Genomic DNA, 23,135 nt, shown 5'->3' on the forward strand with positions numbered 1-23,135 from the left:
ATCGCCCACCTAGAGGTTAGCAAGCAACCCAACGCCGATTCCTGGGGGTAGGAGCAGGGGAGTAGGGTTTGCGTTCGTGCCAGGCGTTTCTCTCGCCCCGGCGGGCGTGTTGCCACGTCTCGAGGGCGTCCTGCACCCTCTAGCATGGTGGCCCACCTTTCCAGCCAGGTGAGGGCTCCCGGAGCCTCGCCGGGCCTGCCGCGCACCGCGGGGCTGCGGCCACTGCACCCGCCGGGGTAGGCGCGCCCCAAGCGCCCAGCCGAGTCGGCGTTGCTGGCCTCGCCCTGGGTCGGGCCGCCCTCTCCGGTCGCCGGTCTCCAGCCCTCCCCTCTCCCCTCTGTCCCGCAACGCACTCCCTTGGGGTTCCTTTAAACCAGGGCACCCGCGCCCCACCGCGACCACGTTGACTTTGTTCTCCCCCTCGTTGCGTTGGGCTGGCCACAGGCGATCGCTGGGAGATTGGCCTGGGTCACCTCATTTCACGGCGGAGTTCGAGCGTCCCCCGGGTTCCCCGCGCCGGGTCGCGTGTCCCCTACCGTCGCCTTGTCTGGGGGGAAGCCCACGCTAAGGCGCGGCAGGGGCTCGGGCCGCAGCGACCGGGCGAAGGCGGCCGGCGGCCCAGGGCGCACGGCACGGGGCGTGGCGGCGAAGGGGCGGACCGGCCGCCAGACCCACGCCCACCGGGCTGAGCGCGTGGGGACTTGGCGCGCAGGTTCCCACGAGGGGTGCCCGGCGCGCGGTGCGCCGACTCCGGCTGCGTTCCTGAGCCCGCGGCGACGATGCCTTCCCTCTGGAAAGAAGTGCTGCTGGAGACCCTCCTGGGTAAGCCGAGCGTTCGCGCTCCCCCCGCGTCCTGGCGTCGGGTCGCTGAGCTCCGGAAGGGGGACAGCGCTCTCCCTGCCCGGAATCGAGATGCTATCGTCGCTGCAGGGAGACAAAAGAGAAGACCTAGATTTAGGCGCCTAAGCTGGACGTCCCCAGACGCTGCTGCCCGAGCGCCCGCGGAGACCTGGCCTTGCCCCAGAGGGGCGCGATTCTCAATACGTGTCGCCTAGAAGCTTTGAGTTTAACTTTAAAAAATTCAGTACCGAACAGTAGCCTCCCGAAGGAAAGGGGTCCCGTTTCCCGCGGGGTGAGCACCAGGCAGTCATTGCTGGCCTGGACCTTGGTGAGGCCGGAGAGCCCAGGGGCTTGGCTGCACACAGGCCTGTGGTGAGAAGCCTTGGACTGGAGTCCCGTATGCTTAGTAGCTTTGCAAAAATCCCGTGGACAATGATTCGTGTAATTGTGTAAGGTCTGTAAGATTGAAATCAGTTACCAGACAAGCACTCTTGCTAGAGGGCTGACATGCCACAGTTCGGTGGGAAACCAGGTGGGAAACCTCTGGCCTGGGCGCAGGCGCCTTCCTGAGAATTTCTTATTCAGTGGGAGCTGAATTCAAGGTCTTTGGTGGTTCTTTTTTTTTTTTTGGCTTAGTCAGTGCCTCCATTAAAAAAGAAATGCTGCTTTCCAATTCCTGTTGACCTCATGAGAGCACTACTGTATTGATGCCCTTGGGTGTTCTCTGAGTCACAGTGACACCTGTGACAAAGTAGAACTTCCCTGTGGGGCTTTCTGGGCGGGTCCCTTTCTGGATTGAAGGCGATTGCTATGTCTTTTTCCTGCGGGACTGCTGTGTGCATCGGAAACTACAGCCTTTCGGCTCGCTGACCAGGGCTGCATCTTTTGAGTGGAACTTTTGTCTATGTAGTCTTACGTAGGTGAATCACTCCCTTACTCATTCCTCATTCACTCACTCACTGCCAACCAGTTGATTCTGACTCATGCAACCCTGTAGGATAGGGTAGACTGCCCCTGTGGATTTGTGAGGCAAGACAGTAACTATGGCAACTACTAGTCTCTCTCCCTCCTTGGCTGATGGTTTTAAACTGCTGAACTTTCAGATAGAAGCCCCAAAGCCTAACCCGACACCAGCAGGGCTCCCTAAGTAGGGAGATGTAATTAATGTGAGTAATAATCAGTAAGTCTCCAGGGATCTAAGTAATCTGTGCACTTGATTTCTTTTCATCCTACTAGCAACTCATTGGACCCCCTGGGCAGTGCAGTCATGTGCTTGTTCAACTGCTAACCCACAGCCAGGAAGGTTGAGTCTGCCCAGAGGTGCCTGGGAGGAAAGGCCTGGTGATCTGCTTGATCTTTTAGCCATTGAAAACCCCACAGAGCACTGTTCTACTCTGACATATACGGGGCACAGCATCCGAGGCCTTAAATATCTTCATGTTGCTGATCACGAAAGGGAGGTTGGGGAAAGTAACTCGGGAGAAACTTACTGGACATGGTGGTTACACGAGTATTAGGATATTTTTGGAGCCAGGTTACCCGGATTTACATTCACTTTGCTATTTGCTACTTGTATCATCCTGGATATATAATCTTATTTTCTGGGTCTCAGGGTTTGCTTCTTGTTTAAAAGTGTCTTTATATGTATGTGTGTGTGTTTCATTTATGACTCACTCACTGCCAAGGAGTCAATGCTGACTCATAGTGACCCCCATGGGTTTCAGAGACTGTAACTCCTTATGGGAGTAGAAAGCCCAGTCTTTCTCCTGGGGAGTTGCTAGTGGTTTTGAACTGCTGACCATGCAGATCGTGGTCCAACACGTAATGACTACATCACCGGGGCTCCATGGTGCATTTGTAAAAGAGGAGTAAAAATAATATCAATCTGATGGGGCCTGAGGTTGTGCTAAATTGTTTTAACACATTGGAAGGCCCATGCATATTATCATTCTTGCACAAGATTTTTGAGAGATATAGAACTAACCTCAAATTTGTGTATTTATTTTCCCACATCACCCTGGTTCCTAAGAACTTAGCCCATTGCCACTGAGTCAATTTCAATTTGTAGTGAGCCTGTAGGATGCAGTAGAACTGCTCCCTCCATTTTCTGAGACTGTAAATCATAGGGGAGTAGACAGTCCCATGGAGCCGGCTGGTGGTATCGCCAGTCCAACTTGAAATACACCAGGGCTCTTTCAGGGCTGGCTTTTTGATAGATTGAAGATGGTTGTCTTAACCAACATGCTTTTGATGCTACTCTGAGGTGGGAGTCTTTTGTCGGTCTTTTTGGTTTTTATATTTCAGATTAAAAGGGGCTCAAAATATGTAAGGAAATGTTACCAATCTGTCAAGAAATGAAATTCACCACCGATGGGACAAACAAAGGGACTAGCTGAGGAGATAAGGAGCCCTGGTCGTGGAGTGGATTATGCCTTGGCCTGTTAACAGCAGTTCAAAGGCACCAGTTGCTCTGTGGGAGAAAGGCCAGGCTTTCTCCTGCAAAGGTTTACGGTCTCAGGCACTCACAGGGGCAGTTCTACTCTGTCCTATGTGGTGGCTGTGAGTCAGAACGCCTCGATGACAATGAGTTTGGGGTATCTAAGGGCATATGGACAAGACTAAAGGGATTAGCAAGGAATGTTGGGGGTCTTGTAACCACCTGGGCCTGATGAGAAGGGAGAGAGTTTATGTTACTGGAACCTAGTGCAGACCAGAGTCATGCGGGAGGGTAGCCGGTGGGAGCCAAGTGTGGTGCACAATGCCTAAGTGACATTTCTCCGTGTTTTAAATCTTTTTATAGGATACGTTTCTTGGTCTCTCTACCATGGCCTAGCTCCAATGATCTATTATTTTCCCCTGCAAACACTGGAACTCACGGGGCTTGAAGGCTTTAGCCTAGCCTATCTTTCGCCGATATTTCTAACAGTGACTCCTTTCTGGCAATTGGCTAATAAGAAGTGGATGCTAAATCTGTTGCGGATCCTCACCGTTGGTAAGTGTGAAAATGAAGGGTAAGGGTGCAAACTGTACATTGAAAGCTAACTGCTTGAATAGCAGTTGTTTAAAAACAAAGATGGTCCTCCCCCACATTACTATTTAGAAACGTGTTAGAAAAATTGGAAGGTCTAGAGTGAATTCTAATTTTCCTCTGAGAGCAGAAAAGTCTCAAACCTCCTGAAAAGAAAAACATGTCAGAGAACTTGACTGTGTGATCTTTCTAAAACTTTGATTAAAAAAAACCCTAAACCCATTCCAAAAGATGGTTAACTAATAGAAATTTTTAAAAATTCAATGCCATCCAGACAATGCTGACTCATGCAACCCTATAAGACAGGGCAGAACCACCCCAGTGAGTTTCTGAGACTAACTCTAGAAGCCCCATATTTCTCCCGAGGAGCAGCTGGTGGTATCAAACTGTTGACCTTAAGTTTAGCAACTCAACACATAAGCGCCACACCACCAGGGTTCCTCAATTAACTAATACTGCATAGAGAAAACAAAAATGATCGATAACAAATACAACAATAAGAACAGTCAAAATAACAAAACCAAATTAACCCAATCCAAATCCCATGAATCGAGCCAATTTCAACACATAGTGACCCTCCAGGACAGAGGGAACTGCTCCCAAGGGTTCCAAGGCTGTACATCTTTAGGGGAGTAGACAGCCTCACCTTTCTCCCACAGAGCAGCTGGTGGCTTCAAACTGCTGATCTTTGGGTTAGTAACTGAGTGCTTTACCACTACACCACAAGGGCTCCTCAAATAACACAATAAATAAATATATGCAACTCTTATTCCAAGGGATGATTTCCCTAATATATATAACCAAACCCACTCAAATGAACTCTGCCTGGGTTTCTGAGACAGTAATCTATAGGGAGCAAGAGCCTCATTTTTTTTTTCCTGAGTGGTTGGTGATTTTGAATTACAGACCATGCGGGTAACAGCCCAATACTTAACCCCTAGCACCACCAGAGCCGGATACTAAACTAACTAACTGACTACTACCAAGTAGATTCCGACTCATATTAACCCTATGTAGGGTTTCTGAGACCGAATCTTGGACAGCCTCATCTTTCTCCTGAGAAGCAGCTGTTCTGTACCTGGGCAGCAGGTTAGCGGTCTTCTGTCTAACGTACAGTGCCACCAGGCTGTGGAAAATATTCAGCCATAAAAAGGAATGAAGTACTGATATAGACTACAACACGACACCAGGATAAACCTGGGAAAAAAGCACTAAGTGAAAGAAGCTAGATGCAAACCACCACCTGTTTGTGGTCCATTTACCCAGATTATGAGAATGGCACAGGACTCTCGTATGCACTGCTGTACACACACCTCTTCTACTTTTCCAAGTTTGAAGGTGGTCCTGGCGGTGCTGCCCAGGCACAGAGCATTGAGTGATGTCAGAGAGGCTTCATTCTTCCCTTATCTGTCTGCAGGCAGCTTAGCCTCCTTCCAGGCTCCAAATGCCCAGCTGCGGCTGGCGGTCCTCGCCCTGGGCGTGGCTTCCTCGCTGATCCTGCAGGCGGTAACTTGGTGCTCGGGAAGTGGGCTGCAAAGGTATGGTTTGTGTCTTCTGCTCTTATAGACAGACAAGTCTGGCCATTTACCAAAGGGAAGCGTGGATATCAGGAGGCCCAGATTACAGTTCTGGGTTACATTATTTGCCTTCCATCACTCGCTCACTCACTTGCTCACTCAATCACTCCCTGCCCTTGAGTTGATTCTGACTCATCGCGACCCTATAGGACAAGGTAGAACTGCCCCTGTGAGTTTCCGAGACTGGAACTCTTTACAGGAGTAGAAAGCTTCATCTTTCTCCTGGAGAGAGACTGGTGGATTTGAACAGCCAACCTTGAGGTTAGCAGCCCAATGTGTAGCCCACTGTGCCACCAGGCTCCCTTACCTTCCGTATGGCCTTTCGAAGGACTTCTGGTGGCCTGGTGGTCACGCACTCAGCTTCCACATGGAAGGTCAGCGGTTTGAAGCCACCAGCTGCTCTTTGGGAGCAAGATGTGGTGGTCTGCTTCTGTAGAGGGTCGCCTTGTCAGCCCTGAGGGGCAGTTCTACCCTGTCCTCTAGGGTCACTGTGAGTCAGACTCACCCCACGGCAATGGGTTTGGATGAAGGGGTTGATGGCCTTGAAGAAGTTTCCCTTTTCCTTTCCACAGAATCGGGATGTGAACAATGGCTGTCAACCTCAAGAAAATTTTGAAAATTAAAGAATTATAGCTAGCCACCAACACAGTGAGCTACATAAAGGCTCTGCCGTGTATACCACTGCATATTCCCAAGAATACTTTCCTGATAACGTGTCCTAAGTACTGAGATGAGCTCTGGCCATCCCTGCACGTGAAGAGTCCTGAAAAATGTGTTTACTCTTACAGGCATTTCCGAATCTGGGGATTCATCCTGGGGCAGATGCTTCTCCTGGTTCTCCGCACGTGGTACACGTCTCTAAACCCAGTCTGGAGCCATCCGCTGCCCAACAGGGTGATCCTGACAGTAAGCGCCATTGCCATGCTGGATCGGATTTACACAGGCAAGTGCATGCCCACTTGCTTTAGGGATTTGTCTCTGAGGAGAGGTAACCCTCTTGAAAAGGAAATCCAATTGTTTTATGCATGGCACCTTGTTTCCACTTCCTAGTGCCTTGCCTGGGGAGCCATTAGCCAAGCAGTAGGCGCCTTTACCTTTCTGGGACAGACCAAGCCCGTTGTCACTGTGGAGTTGACTCCAGCTCAGGGTGAGCCTGTGTGTGTCAGAGTAGGACTGCATGCCATCGGGTTCTCAACAGCTGTCAGAGATCGCCAGGTCTTTCTTCCGCAGTGCCACGGGTGGCTTCCAACCAGCAGTCTTTTGGTTTGTACCCCCGAGGGAAGTCCCTAGACAGACAGAAGGTGAAGGCAGAAGACTCCTCAACTTACGACATAACTATAATAAGTTATGAATTATGAAGGGTTCATGGGGGAAGGGGGAGAGGGGAGGGAGGGGGAAAATGAGCAACTGATATTAGGGGCTAAAGTGGAAGGCAAATGTTTTGAGAATGATGAGGGCAACAAATGTACATATGTGCTTGACACAATGGATGGATGTATGGATTGTGATAAGAATTGTACGAGCCCCCAATAAAGTAATTTTTAAATAAATAAATAGCAACAACGAAAAAAGAAGACTCCTCTTTGGCTTGCACGCGGTGGCAGTGAGAGAGAAGACCCAGCAGGTGCACTTCAGCTCCGTCATCCTCTTCTTTGCTCTGGATGGAGTCTTCTGGGATGGCATTCTCCCCCAACATCTCCCCCTTGCACACCCTGCCCAGTATATTTCCAACACTCCGGGAAATTACCTGTGAGCCAGGGCGGTAGAACTACCTGCTTCCTGCCCCCACCCCGAAGTTCAAAGATACGTAAGCTCCACATCTGAAACTCAAATAGAGAACATGTCCACTCATATCCCTGCTTTCAAATCCCTGGCATCAGTTCTCTGGGACTTACACATACCCAGCTGTGCCTTTTGCTTTCTAGGCTAACCTGAGCCCTTTCTGGAAACAAGGGAGAGGTGTTATCGGGTACTGATTCCCTTGTTCCCCGGCCTAGTGAGCTCCTGTTCCTTTCTCAGTGCCCAAAGAAGTCGCACACATTAGTGGGGCTCTAGGGGGCATTGGCTGCCCTTGAACAAAGACTTTCTAGAACCCTCTTCTGGTCAATGTTGGAATGAAATTGGTAGTGAAACTAGAGGGAGACCATGCAGGTAAATGGGCCAGGTAACATTCATGGCAGTATCAGTTAAAACATTCAGAACTTGATCTAGTCCCCAAATTCATGTTGTATGCTTTATAAACCACTCATGTCTGGGGGTTGGAAACTCGGGCAGCAGATTTCACAGGTACTGCTAGATATGGATCAGAACATCAGGGTGTGGATCCAAGTAAGAGTGAATCCCGGACAACTTCTGCCTTTTCTCTGCTTATCATGATGTTACCTATTGGTCCAGTTGTGAGCAGCTTGGTTTTCTTTAGGTTGGGTTGCCATCCAATGCTGCATCATGACTCCAGGCACAGATGAGAGCCCTGTTAGTTGGGGGCACAGAGAGCAGCCTCGTGTACTGGAAATGTCCCATTCAAGTGGAACCACGTTTGTTTCCTGAATGAGCCATGTACTTTTCTGGAAGAGATTTTTGCTCAGATGGCTAACTTTACATCAAGTCAATAACTTTCATGTTTCCATTTGCCAAATTCCCAAGTGGCTTCTTCTCCCTAAAGTGTCCTGATGGAGCCTGCCTAAGACAGGCTCTCCCACCAAATATTTTTCAGCACGTGTGCTTCCTATCCTCTGCTCAGCTGAGCTTCCGAGACCAGGAACCACTTCTCAGTTGGTGCAAGGTTGGTCACAGAAACCCAGAGGGTTAGACTTCCACGTCCCTGACCTTTTTCCATTTTTCAATTCCAGATGGTGACTGCAGGAAACCTGGGGGCAAGGAGAACGGCGAGGCAGCCAAAGGGCTGGTCTCCAGCGCTGACTGGCCGCTGACAGGAGCTGCCTGGGGCAGCCTCCTGTTCCTCACTCATTGGATATTTGGAGAGGTCTCTCTCGTTTCCAGATGGGCAGTGAGTGGACATCCACATCCGGGGCCGGATCCTAACCCGTTTGGGTGAGTGTGGTGTTGGGAGCAGTCAAGACCACAGCAATGATGTGCAGAGGAATGGATACCTTCGTTGGGCAGCTTGATCTGCGGTAGCCAGGTATTTCATTTTCCACACCGTAAGCTCTCATACCAGTGCCTCAAATACCCCAGGGTCACTGCTACAAAGGCACGGCGGCCATATCTGAACTCCTCTCTCGACAACACAACCTCCTCCCGCCACACGCTGTTCTTCTGCTGCATTCGATCACTTGAATTGCCAGAACTCACAGGCGAATCACATCATGGGGGGGTGTTTCTTAAGGAAGTTAACAGGTTGCCAAAAGTCAGGATCAGTAAACAGTAAAGATGCAGTCATTAGTCCACAGTAGCACCTCTCCTCAGTGAGTAGACGGATCTCTCTCCAGTCCTCAGCCTCTCAGTCACTTGGACCCTTGGAAGCTGCCTCCCTGGGCCAGGAAGCCAGCTCACTGCCCTGCCTCACAGTCTCAGAGTCTCGGTGCTCCTCTTCTAGCTCATGGTCTCCTGGTCTCGACCTCTGGTCTCAGCCTGGCTCTTCTGCTCTGCCCGCTGGCCTCTGTGCCACAGCTTCCGCTGTCTCTGGTCTGTTTCCACCACTTCAGGCAGAGATCTTGAACAAGGCCCCCTGGTGCCTCTTCCTCCAGTGGTCCTGGGATTTTTCTCTATGTTCTTGCTTCTGAGATGGCTTAGGCACAGAGAAGAGTGACTGATGAAGGGATGGTTTCTTCCTCTCAGCAACCATATCCCCAAGGAAACAAAATTGGTGACTTCAGTCACACCTTCTACTAAGGTGGAGACTCAGAAATGTATCTCACCTTAATTCTGTAACAAGAGAGCCCCCTCCTAAATGGGTTTATAACCATGGCAGGGTGGCTAGAAGTAACAATGCATCATAAAAGGGAATGTGGCTAGAAGGGCCCTGGTAATTGACTGTATTTCAGTTATTCATGATCCACAGGTTTAAGGGGACCTTGTAGACTAAGATGGAGTAAGAAGAGAGGTCTGGCAAAATGTTTACTTCTGAAAATTAGCCACTGAAGCCCCGGGGATCACAGCAGACTATCATCTAATACAGTGCTGGAATATGAACCTCCTAGGTTTGAACCCCCCAAATGAACCCACTGCTATCTAGTCCATTCTGACTCACAGCAACCTTATAGGACAACACAGAACTGTTCTTAGGCTTGGCAAGGCCACACATGTTTATGGAAACAGATGGAAACATCTGTCTCCCACTGAGCAGCTGGCGGACTTGAATAGCTAACTTTTTGGTTAGTTGCAGCTAAGCCCTTAAATTCTGTCCCACCAGGGCCTCTTCATAGGTGGGAATCCAAAAGCTCACTGCTGTTGAATTGATTCTGATTCAAAGTTACCTTGAGCCGTTGGTATCAGCCTTTGGTATCAGCTCCTCGTTTTTTCACCTTCCTCCTACCTTCCTCCCCCCTCATGAAGCACTAAAGAGCTAGAGGAAAGTTGTATGTTTCATTGGTGCGATACTGCACCCTGACTGGCTCGTCTCCTCCCTGAGACCCTTCTGCAAGGGGATGTCCAGTTGCCTACAGATGGGCTTTGGGTTCCCACTCCACACTCCCCCTGATTCACAATGATATGATTTTTCTGTTCTTTGATGCCTGATACCTGATCCCATCAACAGCTCATGATCACAGAGGCTGGTGTGCTTCTTCCATGTGGGCTTTGTTGCTTCTCAGCTAGATGGCCACTTGTTTATCTTCAGGCCTTTAAGACCCCATACTATATCTATTTTGATAGCCGGGCACCATCAGCTTTCTTCACCACATTTGCTTATGCACCTACTTGAACATCAGGGTTTGTTTGGGTACCCCCTCCTAGAGTAGATTGACTCCCTAGGGTTTCTAAGTTGAAATCTTTAGGGGAACTAACAGCTTTGTCTTTCTGCCATGCAGTGGCTTATGGTGAGTTTGAACTGCCCACCTTGTGGTTGGCAGCCCAGAGTTTAACCCAGTGTTGTGCCAGTGCTCTTTTCCTTGTTTGGAAAGCACTCAAAATGCACAATGGCTTCAACCATGGGTTTTAGCATACCAACGATAGAGAAGATGATGCTGGACTGTTGTTAGACACTAGTGAGTTGGTTCTGACTCAGAAGGACCCCGTGGACAACAACATGAAACGTTGTCCCAATGTGCACCATTCTCACAACTGCGGTTATAGTTTAACCCTTTGTTGCAGCCACTGTGTCAATCCATCTTGTCAGGGTCTTCCTCTTTTTTTGGTGTCCCTCTACATCACCATATGTGATGTCCTTGTCCAGGGACTTGTCTTTCCTGACAACATGTCCAAAGTATGTGAGACAAAGTCTCACCATTCTTACCTCTAAGAGCACTCTGGTTGTACTTCTTCCAAGACAGATCTGTTTGGCCTTTTGGCAGCCCATAGTACTTTCAATATTCTTCGCCAGCACCATAATTCAAAAGTGTTGATTCTTTTTTTGGTTTTCCTTATTCCATGATATGGAATAACTTTACATGATATGAGGCAATTGAAAATACCATTGGATCGGGTACACTTAAGTCTTCAAAGTGTGGAGAGAGGATACAACCCTGACGCACACCTTTCTTGACTTTAGATCATTCAGGATTCCCCTGGTTCTGTTCACACAGCAGTGTCTAGATCCATGTACAAGTTCCACAGGAGCACAGTGAGGTGTTCTGGAATTCCCATTCTTCTTAAGGCTATCCATAGTGTGTTATGATCCACACAATCAAATGCCTAGCATTCCCCAAATTGTGTTATGCGAAATTGTGTTAGCATCTTGAAATAGGATAAGTATGAAGCCTTCAAGATCAGATAGGCGGGAGGCCTGGTGGTGTAGTGGGTACGCAGTAAACTGCTGCCCAAGGCTGACTGCCACAAAGCAGAGGTCGATTAGACCCCCACCCCCACCCTCCATCAGCCCTTAGCCTATTCTGACATCAGCGGTTCCTCCCGTGGTGTTCGACCACTCTGCACGCTTCTGCAATCACGTGCACTTGCCACACAGAACTCAAAGAGCAAACTTTCAATTATGAAGGCCTATAGGGAAGTCAACAGGTTACCACACATCAGGATCATAAACCATTAAGGTCCACAGCAACACTTTGCCTCAGGCAGTAGCCTCTCAGCCATATGGTCCCTTGGCCTCTGCCTCCTTGGACCAGAAGGCCCACCAGCCCCTCCACCTCACTGCCTCACAGTCTCAGGTCTCGGGGGCCAGCCCCTCTACTCGGCTTCCATGTGGCTCCTTTGCTCTGTCCCATGGTTTCCGTGCCCTGGCCTCTGGTGCCTCTGGTCCGAGTCTCTGCCACGTTAGGCCAGGCTGGTAAATGTGCTCTGCTGGTGGCTCATCTTCCTTCGTGGTCCTGGAATTATCTCTCTGCATGCTTCTGCGATGGCTCTCTCATACACAGGGGCTTGACAACTCAACCGAACCAAACTAACCTATCCCCTCTACTTGTGCTTCTCACATCCTGTTTGCATGGTCCCGCCCATTTTGTGGGCATTACAAAGACACAGATAGAAGAGTCACAGGAATTGTACTTCACCCCAGCTGCTAACCACAGGGTCAGCAGTATAATCCCACCAGTCGCTCCTTGCAAGAAAGATGAGGCTGTCTTTCAAGTCTTGGAAACCCAAAGTGGCAGGTCTACTCTCTCTTATCGGTTGCTGTGAGGTGGGAAGGACTCAGTGGCAGTGAGCTTTCGAGAGTTCAAATAGGGAAATAGGGCCTCTCACTTCCCTCACAACTGTAGAGGAATCGATGTGTACATTTTTCCTTGCAGAGAATGTGTTCAGGAAAGAGTGGCTGCACCACTGGAACCCAGCATAGGAGGCGCTGTGAGGACGGTGCTGGACTGGGCAGCATTTCCTCCTCTGGGCATTGGTCCCTATGAGTGGGGATTGACTAGACGACATTGAACAACAACAACATGCGGGGGAAATATCTACACACATGTTACACTGGATGTAGGAAGGCACCAGTTTACACAAGTGAAAACCAGTGACTTTATTACAATGTTTGGTTGATTTGGGGTTGAGATCACAAGTAGGATGGGTTGCATGTGGGGGGACGCCTTGTGTTGGGTGCTTGGCTCTAAAGAGTTCTTGTCACGATTTTGGGAACGAGTTTCAGTCGTCCTCGCTCATAGTACAGTTTCCAGGTGGGATCCCAAAATGTTGGGAGCGGAAGGTCACCCAGCTTTGGCCAGATACCTCAGGAGCCGTGAAGCTTCGTCTTGGTACCAGGGTCTTATTTCCTGGAAGTGGCTGGTAATCAAAGCTTGGTAAGTCGTTTGGGAAAGTCAGATGAGACCAGCTTCCGGACCCTTTCAAGCAATTCCCTGATCACGCTCTCATCATCGAGAAGTGTGCTTCTGGCCCACATCACAGAAAAGACAGCGATGTCAGGGTTTCCTTCAGAGTGTATTTCCTTCACACCCCCACTTAACCAGAAAGGGAAATTGCCTTCTCAGATTTATGGTTTCTAGCAAGGAACATCCCCAGATACAGGCTCATCAGGGTTCACAGACATGGATTCTGAGGGAGACAGGTGGTTAAAACGAACAGTCTAATCCAGAAAGAACTGAGTTAAAATGAATCGTGTAGTTTGGACTTTAATAAGCAGGGAGGGGGCTATGCTTTATTAATTTCTCCTTTATGTAATGTAGTAGAGCCGCTTGGAAATCTCCAAAACTCTTTTGAGTATTTTTTCCTTATAATTTATTTTTGTCACCACTGTTGAGAATATGCACTGCAGAAATGCACGGTTTGAACCCTTTCTCCACAGACCGTCGGTGGTAGTGATTATATCCGACTAGCTGTGCAGCCGTCCTCACCCACGCCCCCAAATGGCCCCTCCCTGTTAACATAAATGCACTGCTCCTTAAATTCCCTACCTAATCTTTTGGGTTCCTGTTGTTAATTTGATCCTCTATAGCTAGCTCTTAAAAGAGACATTCTTTACTAGTTTAGCTAAATTTCTGGGTGGGCTTAGAAGACTTCAGGGGCAGTAGTTTGGGGAGTTTATTCCCTGGTTCCAGAAAGTCTAGATTGCATGAGAATCTGAAATTCTGTCCATCTTTTCCCTCCTTTTGGTCAAAAGTCTTCAATAGAATGTTCAGTAGTGATAGCCAGACACCACCCAGCTCTTCTGGCTGCATGAGAATTCTTTTTGAAAACACCTGTGAACGTCTTAAGGACCCCTAGTAGTCCTGTGTGTTAGGCGTTGGACTGTTAACTGAAAGACCAGCAGTTCAAAACCACCGTAATGAGTCTGAATCAATTCGAAGGCAGTGGATGGGTACTGACCTCTGAAAAAGTAGTGTTTCTCAGAACCTTCATTGATAAAAACTGCATTAGACCATCCTTGCTCACCACCTCGTACTAAGAATTGCCTTCTTAAATTCCCTAGATTCCACTTAGTGGAAGATAAGTGATCACTGGGACGTTTCCGTGGTACAAAGAAGGGAGGGAGAGGCCCAGAGGGCACTGACCAATGGAGTATGCTGACCACAGCCACTGGCAGGGTGAGGGAGGGGACACACTGCGTCTGTGTCACGCATTCACGAGCCTCCCATCTCAGTCTTGGTGGAGTGGTCTTCTCTTCTGTAGCACCTCCACCTTCTGATCCCTGCTGCTTTACTTCTGAGTATCAGTTACATTTATTGTTAGTCTCTCTCCCACACTCTCTATCTGGGAAAGGAATCTCTGCTCACTTAGGTGTCCTCAACCCTGGGTGGCTTTCAGTGTCCTCCTAGGTGTCCTCATCCCTTGATTCATGATGACTCAGAACACACCAGAATGAAATACTGTCCAGTCTCATGCCACCCCGGCCATTAGTTGCAGATTGGACCATTGGGATTCATTGGGTTTTCATTGGCTAATCTTCAACTATAGATCACCATACTTTTCATGCTAGTCTGGCTCAGTCTGGAAGCTCAGTGTCTCAGGAATACGCATTCCCCTGTGTAGTGTCCAGAAAAGCAAGTGGTGACTGTGCATGAGGTGCACTGGCTGGAAAGAAGGTCCATAAGGGAGACAAGAGTTCAACTACCAAGCCCCCACTGAACTACTGCGTGCCAGCTCCCCGTGGGCAGAGTGGGCTCTCAGAAATATGTGCTGCTGAATTGGAAATTGAATAGAAGAAGACCAGAACTGTCCTGCACAATCCCATCTCACATTCAGTTTTCTAGGAACCCACCACAATCCTTAAGCCCGGGAGATAAGAGGCCACAGAACAGTGGCCCCAACCCAAAGCCTGCTGGCTGCATATGACCTCACAAAGGTTCCTTCTCGTCTTTCCCTCAGGATGTTGTATTGTGGATGTTAACCTAAACATTTCTTATTGTAGTTATGTAATCCAGGGTGTTGTAGCTATTAATGCTGCTGGAGAATTTCCTTTACAGTTTAAATTCATGCCCCACCCCCTTTGGCAAATTAAAAGAATAAAATCGTTCAGGGCTTTTTAAAATAAAAGCACACAACTGTGAACGACTGCCATGAGCCCCAGGAAGGCGACAATGGGGTGAAAGCAATATTGAGATAGGGGAAGAAAAGGAAATGAGACTGCTTGATAGAAACATGCCCCTGTTGTCTGTGGCAGCCATTTAAAGTGCCAAGTGGCCAACGTGTCTGAGAAAACGCAATGACCGTGTTTGCCGTGGCCTGAAAGACTCCAGATATGATCATCCTCTGACCAGTCTTTGTCTCCGAGTGCTGGCTCCAGGCGACGCTCATTATCTTCGCTGTTATTTCACGCGCATGTTAACTCTCAGAAGCAGGAGATCAGGTTCTGTCTTTAAGATCATCACGTGTTCATACTTCGGATACTTGACAGCATGGCTTCTTTTTTTTCTTGTCTTGGACAGAGGCGCAGTTTTGCTGAGCTGGGCGAGCGGATTGATGCTTTCAGGTTGTTCGTGGTTTCCTGGTACCAGTTTAATCTGGTGGGTTACAGGTATGTGGAGTTTACCTGCGGGAATGTAGTCCATTCTTGTTTTCCAGTCAATACATGTGCAACTAGACTGGGTGTAGATGACCAAGGTTGCCATACCAATTGGTATTGTGGCCAGGTGGGCTACTAGCACCAGTGGCAGTAACTTAGCCCAGGTATAATCAATGTCACTGGTCACTGCTGACTCCACTGGCTCGCTCACTCGCTCACACGCACACTCACTCACTCACTCACTCACTCACTCACTCACTCACTCGATATTGAGTCGATGACTAGTCTTAGCGACCCTCTAGGACAGGGTAGAATGACCTCTTTGGGTTTCTGAGATTACAACTCTTTACAGGAGTAGAAAGCCTATCTTTCTCCCTTGGAACAGCTGGTGGCTTCAAACTTCTGGCCCACTGTGCTCCCAGGATCCTGCTTCCTTTTACTTCACTCTCCACATGAGTATCTGCCACAACCCTGCACAGCAGGTTTGCCTGGAAGTTGGAGGAGGACAATGGGAAGTCCAACTGCTACCACACTGCTAGACCCCTTCTCTTCTCCAAGGTTCCTGGTTTCTTTCTTTTGCAGGTATATCCCCTTGGAGACTCCATCATGGAAAACCCAATTTCCATTTCTCTTGACACATACCCCTTTAACTCCCCACCCCCTGGCCAGAGTTTGGGTCCATGTTTTGCTTATTTACACACTTGGACCACTGGCTCCCAGTCATACATACCCTTTAGGAACCAAGAAATCTTGGTAAAGTCGTTGCCGTCAGGGAAACTTCAGCTTCCCTATGTCATAAGGTTTTCGATGCCCCATGACTCCAAGTGGACTTGAGCTTCCAGCTTTGGGGTTAGCACCCGAGGGCCTTCACTGTTTGCAGCAATTAGGTTACTCTAGTTTTCTTCTCTCCCATCACAGAAGGAGCCCTGGAGGCATAGTGGTTACATTTTGGGTTGCTGACTGCAAGGTCAGCAGTTTGAAACTACCAGCTGCTCCTCAGGAGAAAGACGGGGCTTTCTACTCCTGTATGCACGTATAGTCTCAGCTACTCACAGGACAGGTCTACCCTGCCCTATAGGGTCTCTGAGTCAGCGTGGACTTTACAGCAATGAGTTTAGTTTAGTTTTTGTACTTTTATCAGTCTTTGTGAGGATGAGAGAGAAATGTCCTTTTTCCCCTATGGGTTGATTATGCAGTCCCCCTTCTCCTCCAAAGGCTGGTGTGGTTTTAATCAGTTTTGGTGTTAAACAAAAAGTCCTTACTCTGTGAGAGATTAAGTTTTACAGTTTGATTTCTGTGTGGATAGATGTCTTATGCAAATTAATTAAGCAGGTGATTCAGAGTGTTGTCCTGGTTATTTCCCATGGAGATGAGGCGCTGTCTGCATCAGTACTGGAAGAAGTGGGCTAATAACATAGAAGGACATAAGCCCTGGTGGTATAGTTGGTTACAACACTCTGGCCTGCTAACAGTGAGGTCAGTAGTTCAAACCCACACGTCAGCCTCCCCTCCAGAGAAAGGTGAACTTTTCTGCTCCTGTAAAGATTTATCATCTTAGAAACCACAGGGAGCCGCTCTACAGTGTTTATAGGGTCACTATGAATCAGAATGGACATGATGGCATGGTTCATATTTGTTTGAAAATGAATCTATCCCCCGAACAGACTGTGAATGAACGTGGTTGTCCACCTGTCCATCCTCCTGGAGCTGCAGCCCTGTTGAGCTGAGCTTTCCCTGCTTGTACACTGTTTGCATTTGAACTACAGTATTGAAAGTACCGTGGACTGCCAAAAGAACAAACAGATCTATCTTGGAAGCAGTACAGCCAGGACACTCCTTTGAGGCAAGGAATGTGAGACTTGATTGCACGTATTTGGGAACATGCTGTCAGGAGAGACCAGTCCCTAGAACAGTGGTGCTCAACCTTCCTAATGCCGTAACCCTTTAATACAGTCCATCATGTTGTGGTGACCCCTAACCATAAAATTATTTTCATTGCTACTTCATAACTGTCATTTTGCGACTGTTATGAATTGTAGTGTAAATATCTAATATGCAGGATGTATTTTCATTGTTACAAATGGAACATAATTAAAGCATAGTGATGAATCACAAAAACAAACAGTAATCATATATTGTGAAATATTTATTTCTAATGACAAATAAATGAAACTTTGGCTGAAGCATGGTGTAGCATGGGTAATGGTCTTCACGTCGGGTACTCATATGTGGGCATATCTGCATGTGGGCAGACCTGCCTGGAGACCGATAGGGGTGCGGTGTCTCGGTTCCTAAGACCATTGGAAATATGTTTCCCGATGGTCTTAGGCAACCCTCGTGAAAGGGTCGTTAGACCCCCAGGTTGAGAACAGCGGCCCTAGAAGGACATCCTACCTAGCGAAGTAGAGGGACAGCAAAAAAGAAGGCTCTCAATGAGAGGACTTGATCCAACGGCTGCAGCAATGGGCTCATATATAAGAGTCATTGTGAGGATGGGCAGGACTGAGCCATGTTTCATTCTGTTGTGCATAGGATTGATACGGGTTCCCAGAACCGATTCAGTGGCACCTTACAGCAATATCCTTTTTGGAGTACCTGAGTGGTGCAATAGTTAACACATTTGATTGAAAACTGAATGATTGGGGGCTTGAGTCCACTCAGAGGGGCCTCTGAAGAGGGGCCTGCTGATCTCCTTCTGAAAAATCAGCCTAGGGAAGCCCGATGGAGCATAGTTCTACTCTGACCCCCCTGCTGTGAGTAAGAATTTCCTCGACCACTGTTGGTTAGTTGGTTGCATACTTTCTGGTAGGCTGAAGACGTTCGTCCATCTGTGGTCTGTGTATGCAGCAGGGACATTCCTCCCACAAGAGAGCGGCCGCACAAGGACTGAGACACGAGGACTAACAGCCTTGGCAACACTAGTTTGCCGGAGCACAGATAGCTCCAATCAGTGTACATGTTTGAAAGGTAACAGGTGTTTCTGTACCATGCCTTCTCTCACAGAATACAGACACACAATCATTTCATTGAGCAGGTACGGTAGTTAAGCAGCTCCATTTTAAACATAGGGAAGCTGAGCTATGGGGAATATAAACAGTGAGTCAAAACAGAAAAATTGTGAGCATTAGATGGATACTTACTTTTCCAGATGAGTCAGGTTGTTACCTTGAGAGTCAGATCTTACATAGTTTGCCTGTCTCTCCATAGTGGTAAATATGAGTTTCAAAGAGCCTTGGAACAGGCAGATGTAAGGCTCCTAGGACACATTGCCTTAGTTAAATCTGCCACGTAAGACCTCTCTAAAGTGTTGAAAAGCAAGGATGTTACTTTGAGGACTAAGGTATACCTGACCCAAGTCATGATTTATTCACTTGCCTCATATGCATGTGAACGGTGCACATCGAGTACAGAAGACTGGGTGCATCTGAATGATGCGCTGGCGAATATTGAAAGGACCATGGACTGCTAAAAGAACAAACAAACCTGTCTTGGAAGAAGAGGCAAGGATGGCAAGAACTCGTCTTACATACTTTGGACATGTTGTCAGGAAAGACCAGTCCCTGGAGAAGGACATCCCACTTGGTCAAGTGAGGGGCAGTGAAACAAGAGGAAGGGCATTGACAAGATGGATTGACACTGTGGCTGCAACAAAGAGCTTGAACCTAAGACCAAGAGCAAAGACGGTGCAGAACTGGATGGTGGTGTATTCTGTTGTACGAAGGGTCACTGTCAGTCAGAACCGACTTGGTGACACCCAACAACAACAAGAGGCTGTTTGCAGTGGAGAGGAAACGGACAAACTAAATAAAAACCAAGCTGACAGCCATCCAGTTCACTCTGACTCATAGAGACCGTACAGGACAGAGTGGAACTGCCCCTGAGGGTTTCCCAGACTGAGAAGTATGGAGTAGAAAACCTTGTCTTTCTCCAGTCGAGCGGCTGGTGGTTTCAAACGACTGACTTTGCGGTGAGGAGCCCAATGCACAGCCACGACGCCAAGGCTCCTGGGGAGAGGAAAGCAAGTGATCATCATTCACGAGCTTGTCTCCTTCTCTGGTGGCCGGTTCTGCTGGAGTAAGTTGGAGTCCATGCTGAACTAGCCTGACTGCTGCCCGTTTTTCACTGTGATCCATCTCTGGAAACCACAACACAAGGCAGCATGCCACCAAAGGAATTGTACACCATACAGATAGAGCTTGCAGTTTCACCCGGTGGAGGCTTGGCATGAAATTAATTATGGCAGTGGCCGACGGAGTTGCATGAAAGCAATGATATGGGACCAATTCAGTTAGTAAAATCAGAGTTCTGGTAAAGAGGTGTCGATGCCCTAAGTGCAGAGAATAAGATCCCAGGGTATTATAGTGTGCATCTATTTTTTTTTTTAATCATTGTATTGGGGGCTTTTACAGCTCTTATAATATTCCATACATCAATCATATCAAACATTGTTTACATCTTACAGCGACAGCTGTCTCCCTTCACCCACATTTCTGTTGTTCATCCCCTTGAGGTGGGGGGGAATTATACATTGATCATTGTGATTGGTTCCCCCTTCCTCCCCTCCACCCCTCCCCTTCCTCCTACCCTCTTGGTATCGCTACTCCCATTTCTTTCCCTGAGAGGTTTATCTGACCTGGATTCCGTGTGTCATAAGCTCTTTTCTGTACTAGTGCACATGCTCTAGCTAGAACTGAAAGGAAGGATTGTGGTCATGATAGTGCGGGGTGAGGAAGCCTAAAAGTACCAGAGGAATGTTGTGTATTTCATTGGTGCTATAAATCCCTGGCTGACAAATCCCTTCCTTGTAAGCCTTCTGTGAGGGAGTATCTTATTGTCTACAGATGGGTGTGGGGTCTGTTTCGACCCCCCTCATTCTCAACAATATGGTTTCTTATTTTGTGTTGGGTCTTCTGGTGCCTGTTCCTGATTCCGTTGACACCTTATGATAGCACAGGCTGGTGAGCTTCTTCCATGTGAGCGTGTTGCTTCTTTGCTAAATGACTGCTTATTCTATCCTTTAAGACCCCAGATGCTTTATCTTTTGATAGCCGGTGTGTTAGTCTGGATAGACTAGAGAAACAAATCCATGGACACACATATGTGTACAAGAAAGAGATTTATATGCAAGAGCAATTGCACATTGAGAAAACATCCCAGCCCAGTCCACATCAAGTCCATAAGTCCGATATTAACCCATATGTCCAATACCAATCTCTAAAGTCCTCTTCAGACTCACGAAACGCCTGCAATGACACCGAATGTAGACGATCACAGGGCAGTGGGTAGAAAGTCTTTGGTTCCAGTGGCATTGGAAACATCTCAGCGCTGGCAGGGGCCTCTCTGGCTTCCGAGGTCTGGTTGTGTCCATGTGGCTTGTCTTCTGCAATGTCTCCCAGGGAGTAGCAGAGAGAGAGAGGTGTCTTTTGACCTTCAAGTAGGAAGTACCAGAGGTCCCAGAATTCTCAGAAGAAGCCTTGCCCACTGAAGTATCATTGACTATCTCCAGATTGACAGCCTAGACTCCACCTCTACACTCTTAATCCTTAAATTGACACCAGATTAGGTGACTACAACAGCCGGCACCATCAGCTTTCTTCACTGTGTTTGCTTATGCATCCATTTTGTCTTCAGCAATTGTGTCAGGAGAGTGAGCATCACAGAATGTTAGGTTGATAGAACAAAGTGTTCTTGTATTGAGGGAGGGCTTGAGCAGAGGCCCAAAGTCCATCTACATCCTCGATGTATTGCCATATAAATATATGTACATAGGCCAATACGTACCTCTATTTCTATGAGTTAATATATTTGCATAAGTACAAACCTATGTTATACACCTCTATCCATAGCTTTGTTTCCTAAATATTTCCTGTTTCTTTTCAGCTTCATATCATCATGCTCACCCTTCTTCTGCCTCTTAGTAATTCCTCTCAGCTAGATTCCTGTTAATCCAACACCACTGGGATCTCTATGTCCTCCTCATTGTTGTTTTTAATTCCCTAGTTATTCCCCTGTCTATGGTGTTGTTTAATCACTACTCCATTCCCCCCAGGTCCCTCCAGAACCTTTGGTCTTGCTTTCTCCTCAGGCTTGCTTCCTATGCCTATCTTACATTGGTAGGCAAAGCAACAATAACAGAGACAAAACAAGAAGAAAAACAGAAGATTGAATAAAAAGAGAAAAAACAAACAATAAAATGGGAAAAAACTAGCAAAAAAACCAAAAACCACCCCAAAACAAAAAAGCATACATAATTCCAGGTCTGTTCACTGACCTTTATGATTATCTCCCCACTGGTCCTGGGGGGATTCCAGAACTGCCCCTCCTAGCCTGAAGTCTATTTTGGGGGCTCCTCAGGGGTTTTGTGGTTTTGCTTTGCTCCCCTTGCTGATCTGTTATGTTCCCTTCTTGGTTCACCCCACCGTGGGAGTGGTCAGACACACTCCACGCCGTGTGTCCCCAGCAGGTATACACCAGTGAGGGGATATCATGTCTTGAGCTGTTATCAGCACTGAAGTCCTCTTTGTGCCTTAGCAGTTCCATGCAAGGATGTTATCTTCAAGGCTCGATGTGCCAGTATGGGGTCCAGTCCCTTGCTCTCTCTTTTTCCTTCTTGGTTTGCTTCTGTATGGATGTGGCAAGCTGGCCCCTCTCCCTAACCTATAGGTTTAGTGTTGTCCTCTGTCTGTAGCACATACTTCTAGGTGAGGGGTCAGTTTGGCTCTGATTGGGGCTGGCCCTTTAGATCTCTCTGTTCGTGAGTTGCTCCATGTGGTTACGTTGTCCTCAAGGTTTGGTGTGCCGTGGTTGGGTCTGCACTCACACTACCATTTCTGTGGAGACATAAACAATATCCTCCCCTAGGTGGATTAGTGCCCTGCTCCCCCAGTGCCATCGTCTCCCTCTTTTTTTTTAATTCTTTCCCTATTCTCCTTCCCCACTCCCCCCTTCCCCCTTATCTGTGTTGGAATGACATGTACAACCTTGGGTTTTGTCTGTCCTCCACTCAAATGCCTGTACCTCAGCCTGTAAAGTATGAAATAAGGGGATTTTCCTCTATAGCTATTTCCAAATTGGACTCATATTGCACTTGTCCTTTTGTGAGTGGCTAACTTCACTTAGCATAATTTCCTCCAGCTCTTCCCATGAGACAGTGTGCTTCATGTGATCATTAGTAGTGCCTTTTAGTGATGTATAGTACCCCATTGTGTGCAGTGCCAGAGTTTTCTAATCCACATGTCTATCGATGGAAATTTAGTTTGTTTACAATTCTTTGTGATTGTGAATTGTGCCCCAATAGACATTGGAGTGCAGACAACTGGCCTTGGTATATTTCTAACCTCTTCTTGGTATATGCCCAGTAGAGGGATTGCTCAATTTCCATTTGCTTTAAATATCGCCAGATGGATTTCCACAGTGGCTGTACATATCTACACATCCACCAGCAATCTTGCCACATCCCCTCCAACATTTGTTGCTTTCTAGTTTTCTGATTGGGGCTATCCTTAGAGTGTTGGATGGTGTCTCATAGTTGTTTTAATGTGCATTTCTTTGATGGCTAATGATCAAGAGCATTTTCTTTATGAGCCATTTGGGTCTCCTCCCAGGTGAAACTTCTGTTCAGACTTTTGCCCACTTCCACAGGGGGTTAACTGTTTTCTTCTTTTTGCAG

At 47.8% G+C, this 23,135-nt stretch overlaps 1 protein-coding gene across 1 annotated transcript in view; it reads left to right on the top strand.

The window, feature by feature from the left end:
- The first annotated feature begins 779 nt into the window (after nt 1–779).
- CWH43 (cell wall biogenesis 43 C-terminal homolog) overlaps nt 780–23,135 on the top strand; it is a 73,904-nt gene continuing 51,548 nt past the window's right edge. Inside the window, exons 1-6 of the mRNA XM_013005571.2 lie at nt 780–822; nt 3,641–3,832; nt 5,286–5,406; nt 6,234–6,388; nt 8,295–8,496; nt 15,390–15,478. Coding sequence (XP_012861025.1) covers nt 780–822; nt 3,641–3,832; nt 5,286–5,406; nt 6,234–6,388; nt 8,295–8,496; nt 15,390–15,478 — 802 coding nt within the window. The remainder of the gene's footprint in view (nt 823–3,640; nt 3,833–5,285; nt 5,407–6,233; nt 6,389–8,294; nt 8,497–15,389; nt 15,479–23,135) is intronic.

This window comes from Echinops telfairi, unplaced genomic scaffold, assembly GCF_000313985.2.
Source record: "Echinops telfairi isolate 266 unplaced genomic scaffold, ASM31398v2 ScPeMD7_7468;HRSCAF=8506_0, whole genome shotgun sequence".
In the NCBI taxonomy this organism is placed as follows: domain Eukaryota; kingdom Metazoa; phylum Chordata; class Mammalia; order Afrosoricida; family Tenrecidae; genus Echinops; species Echinops telfairi.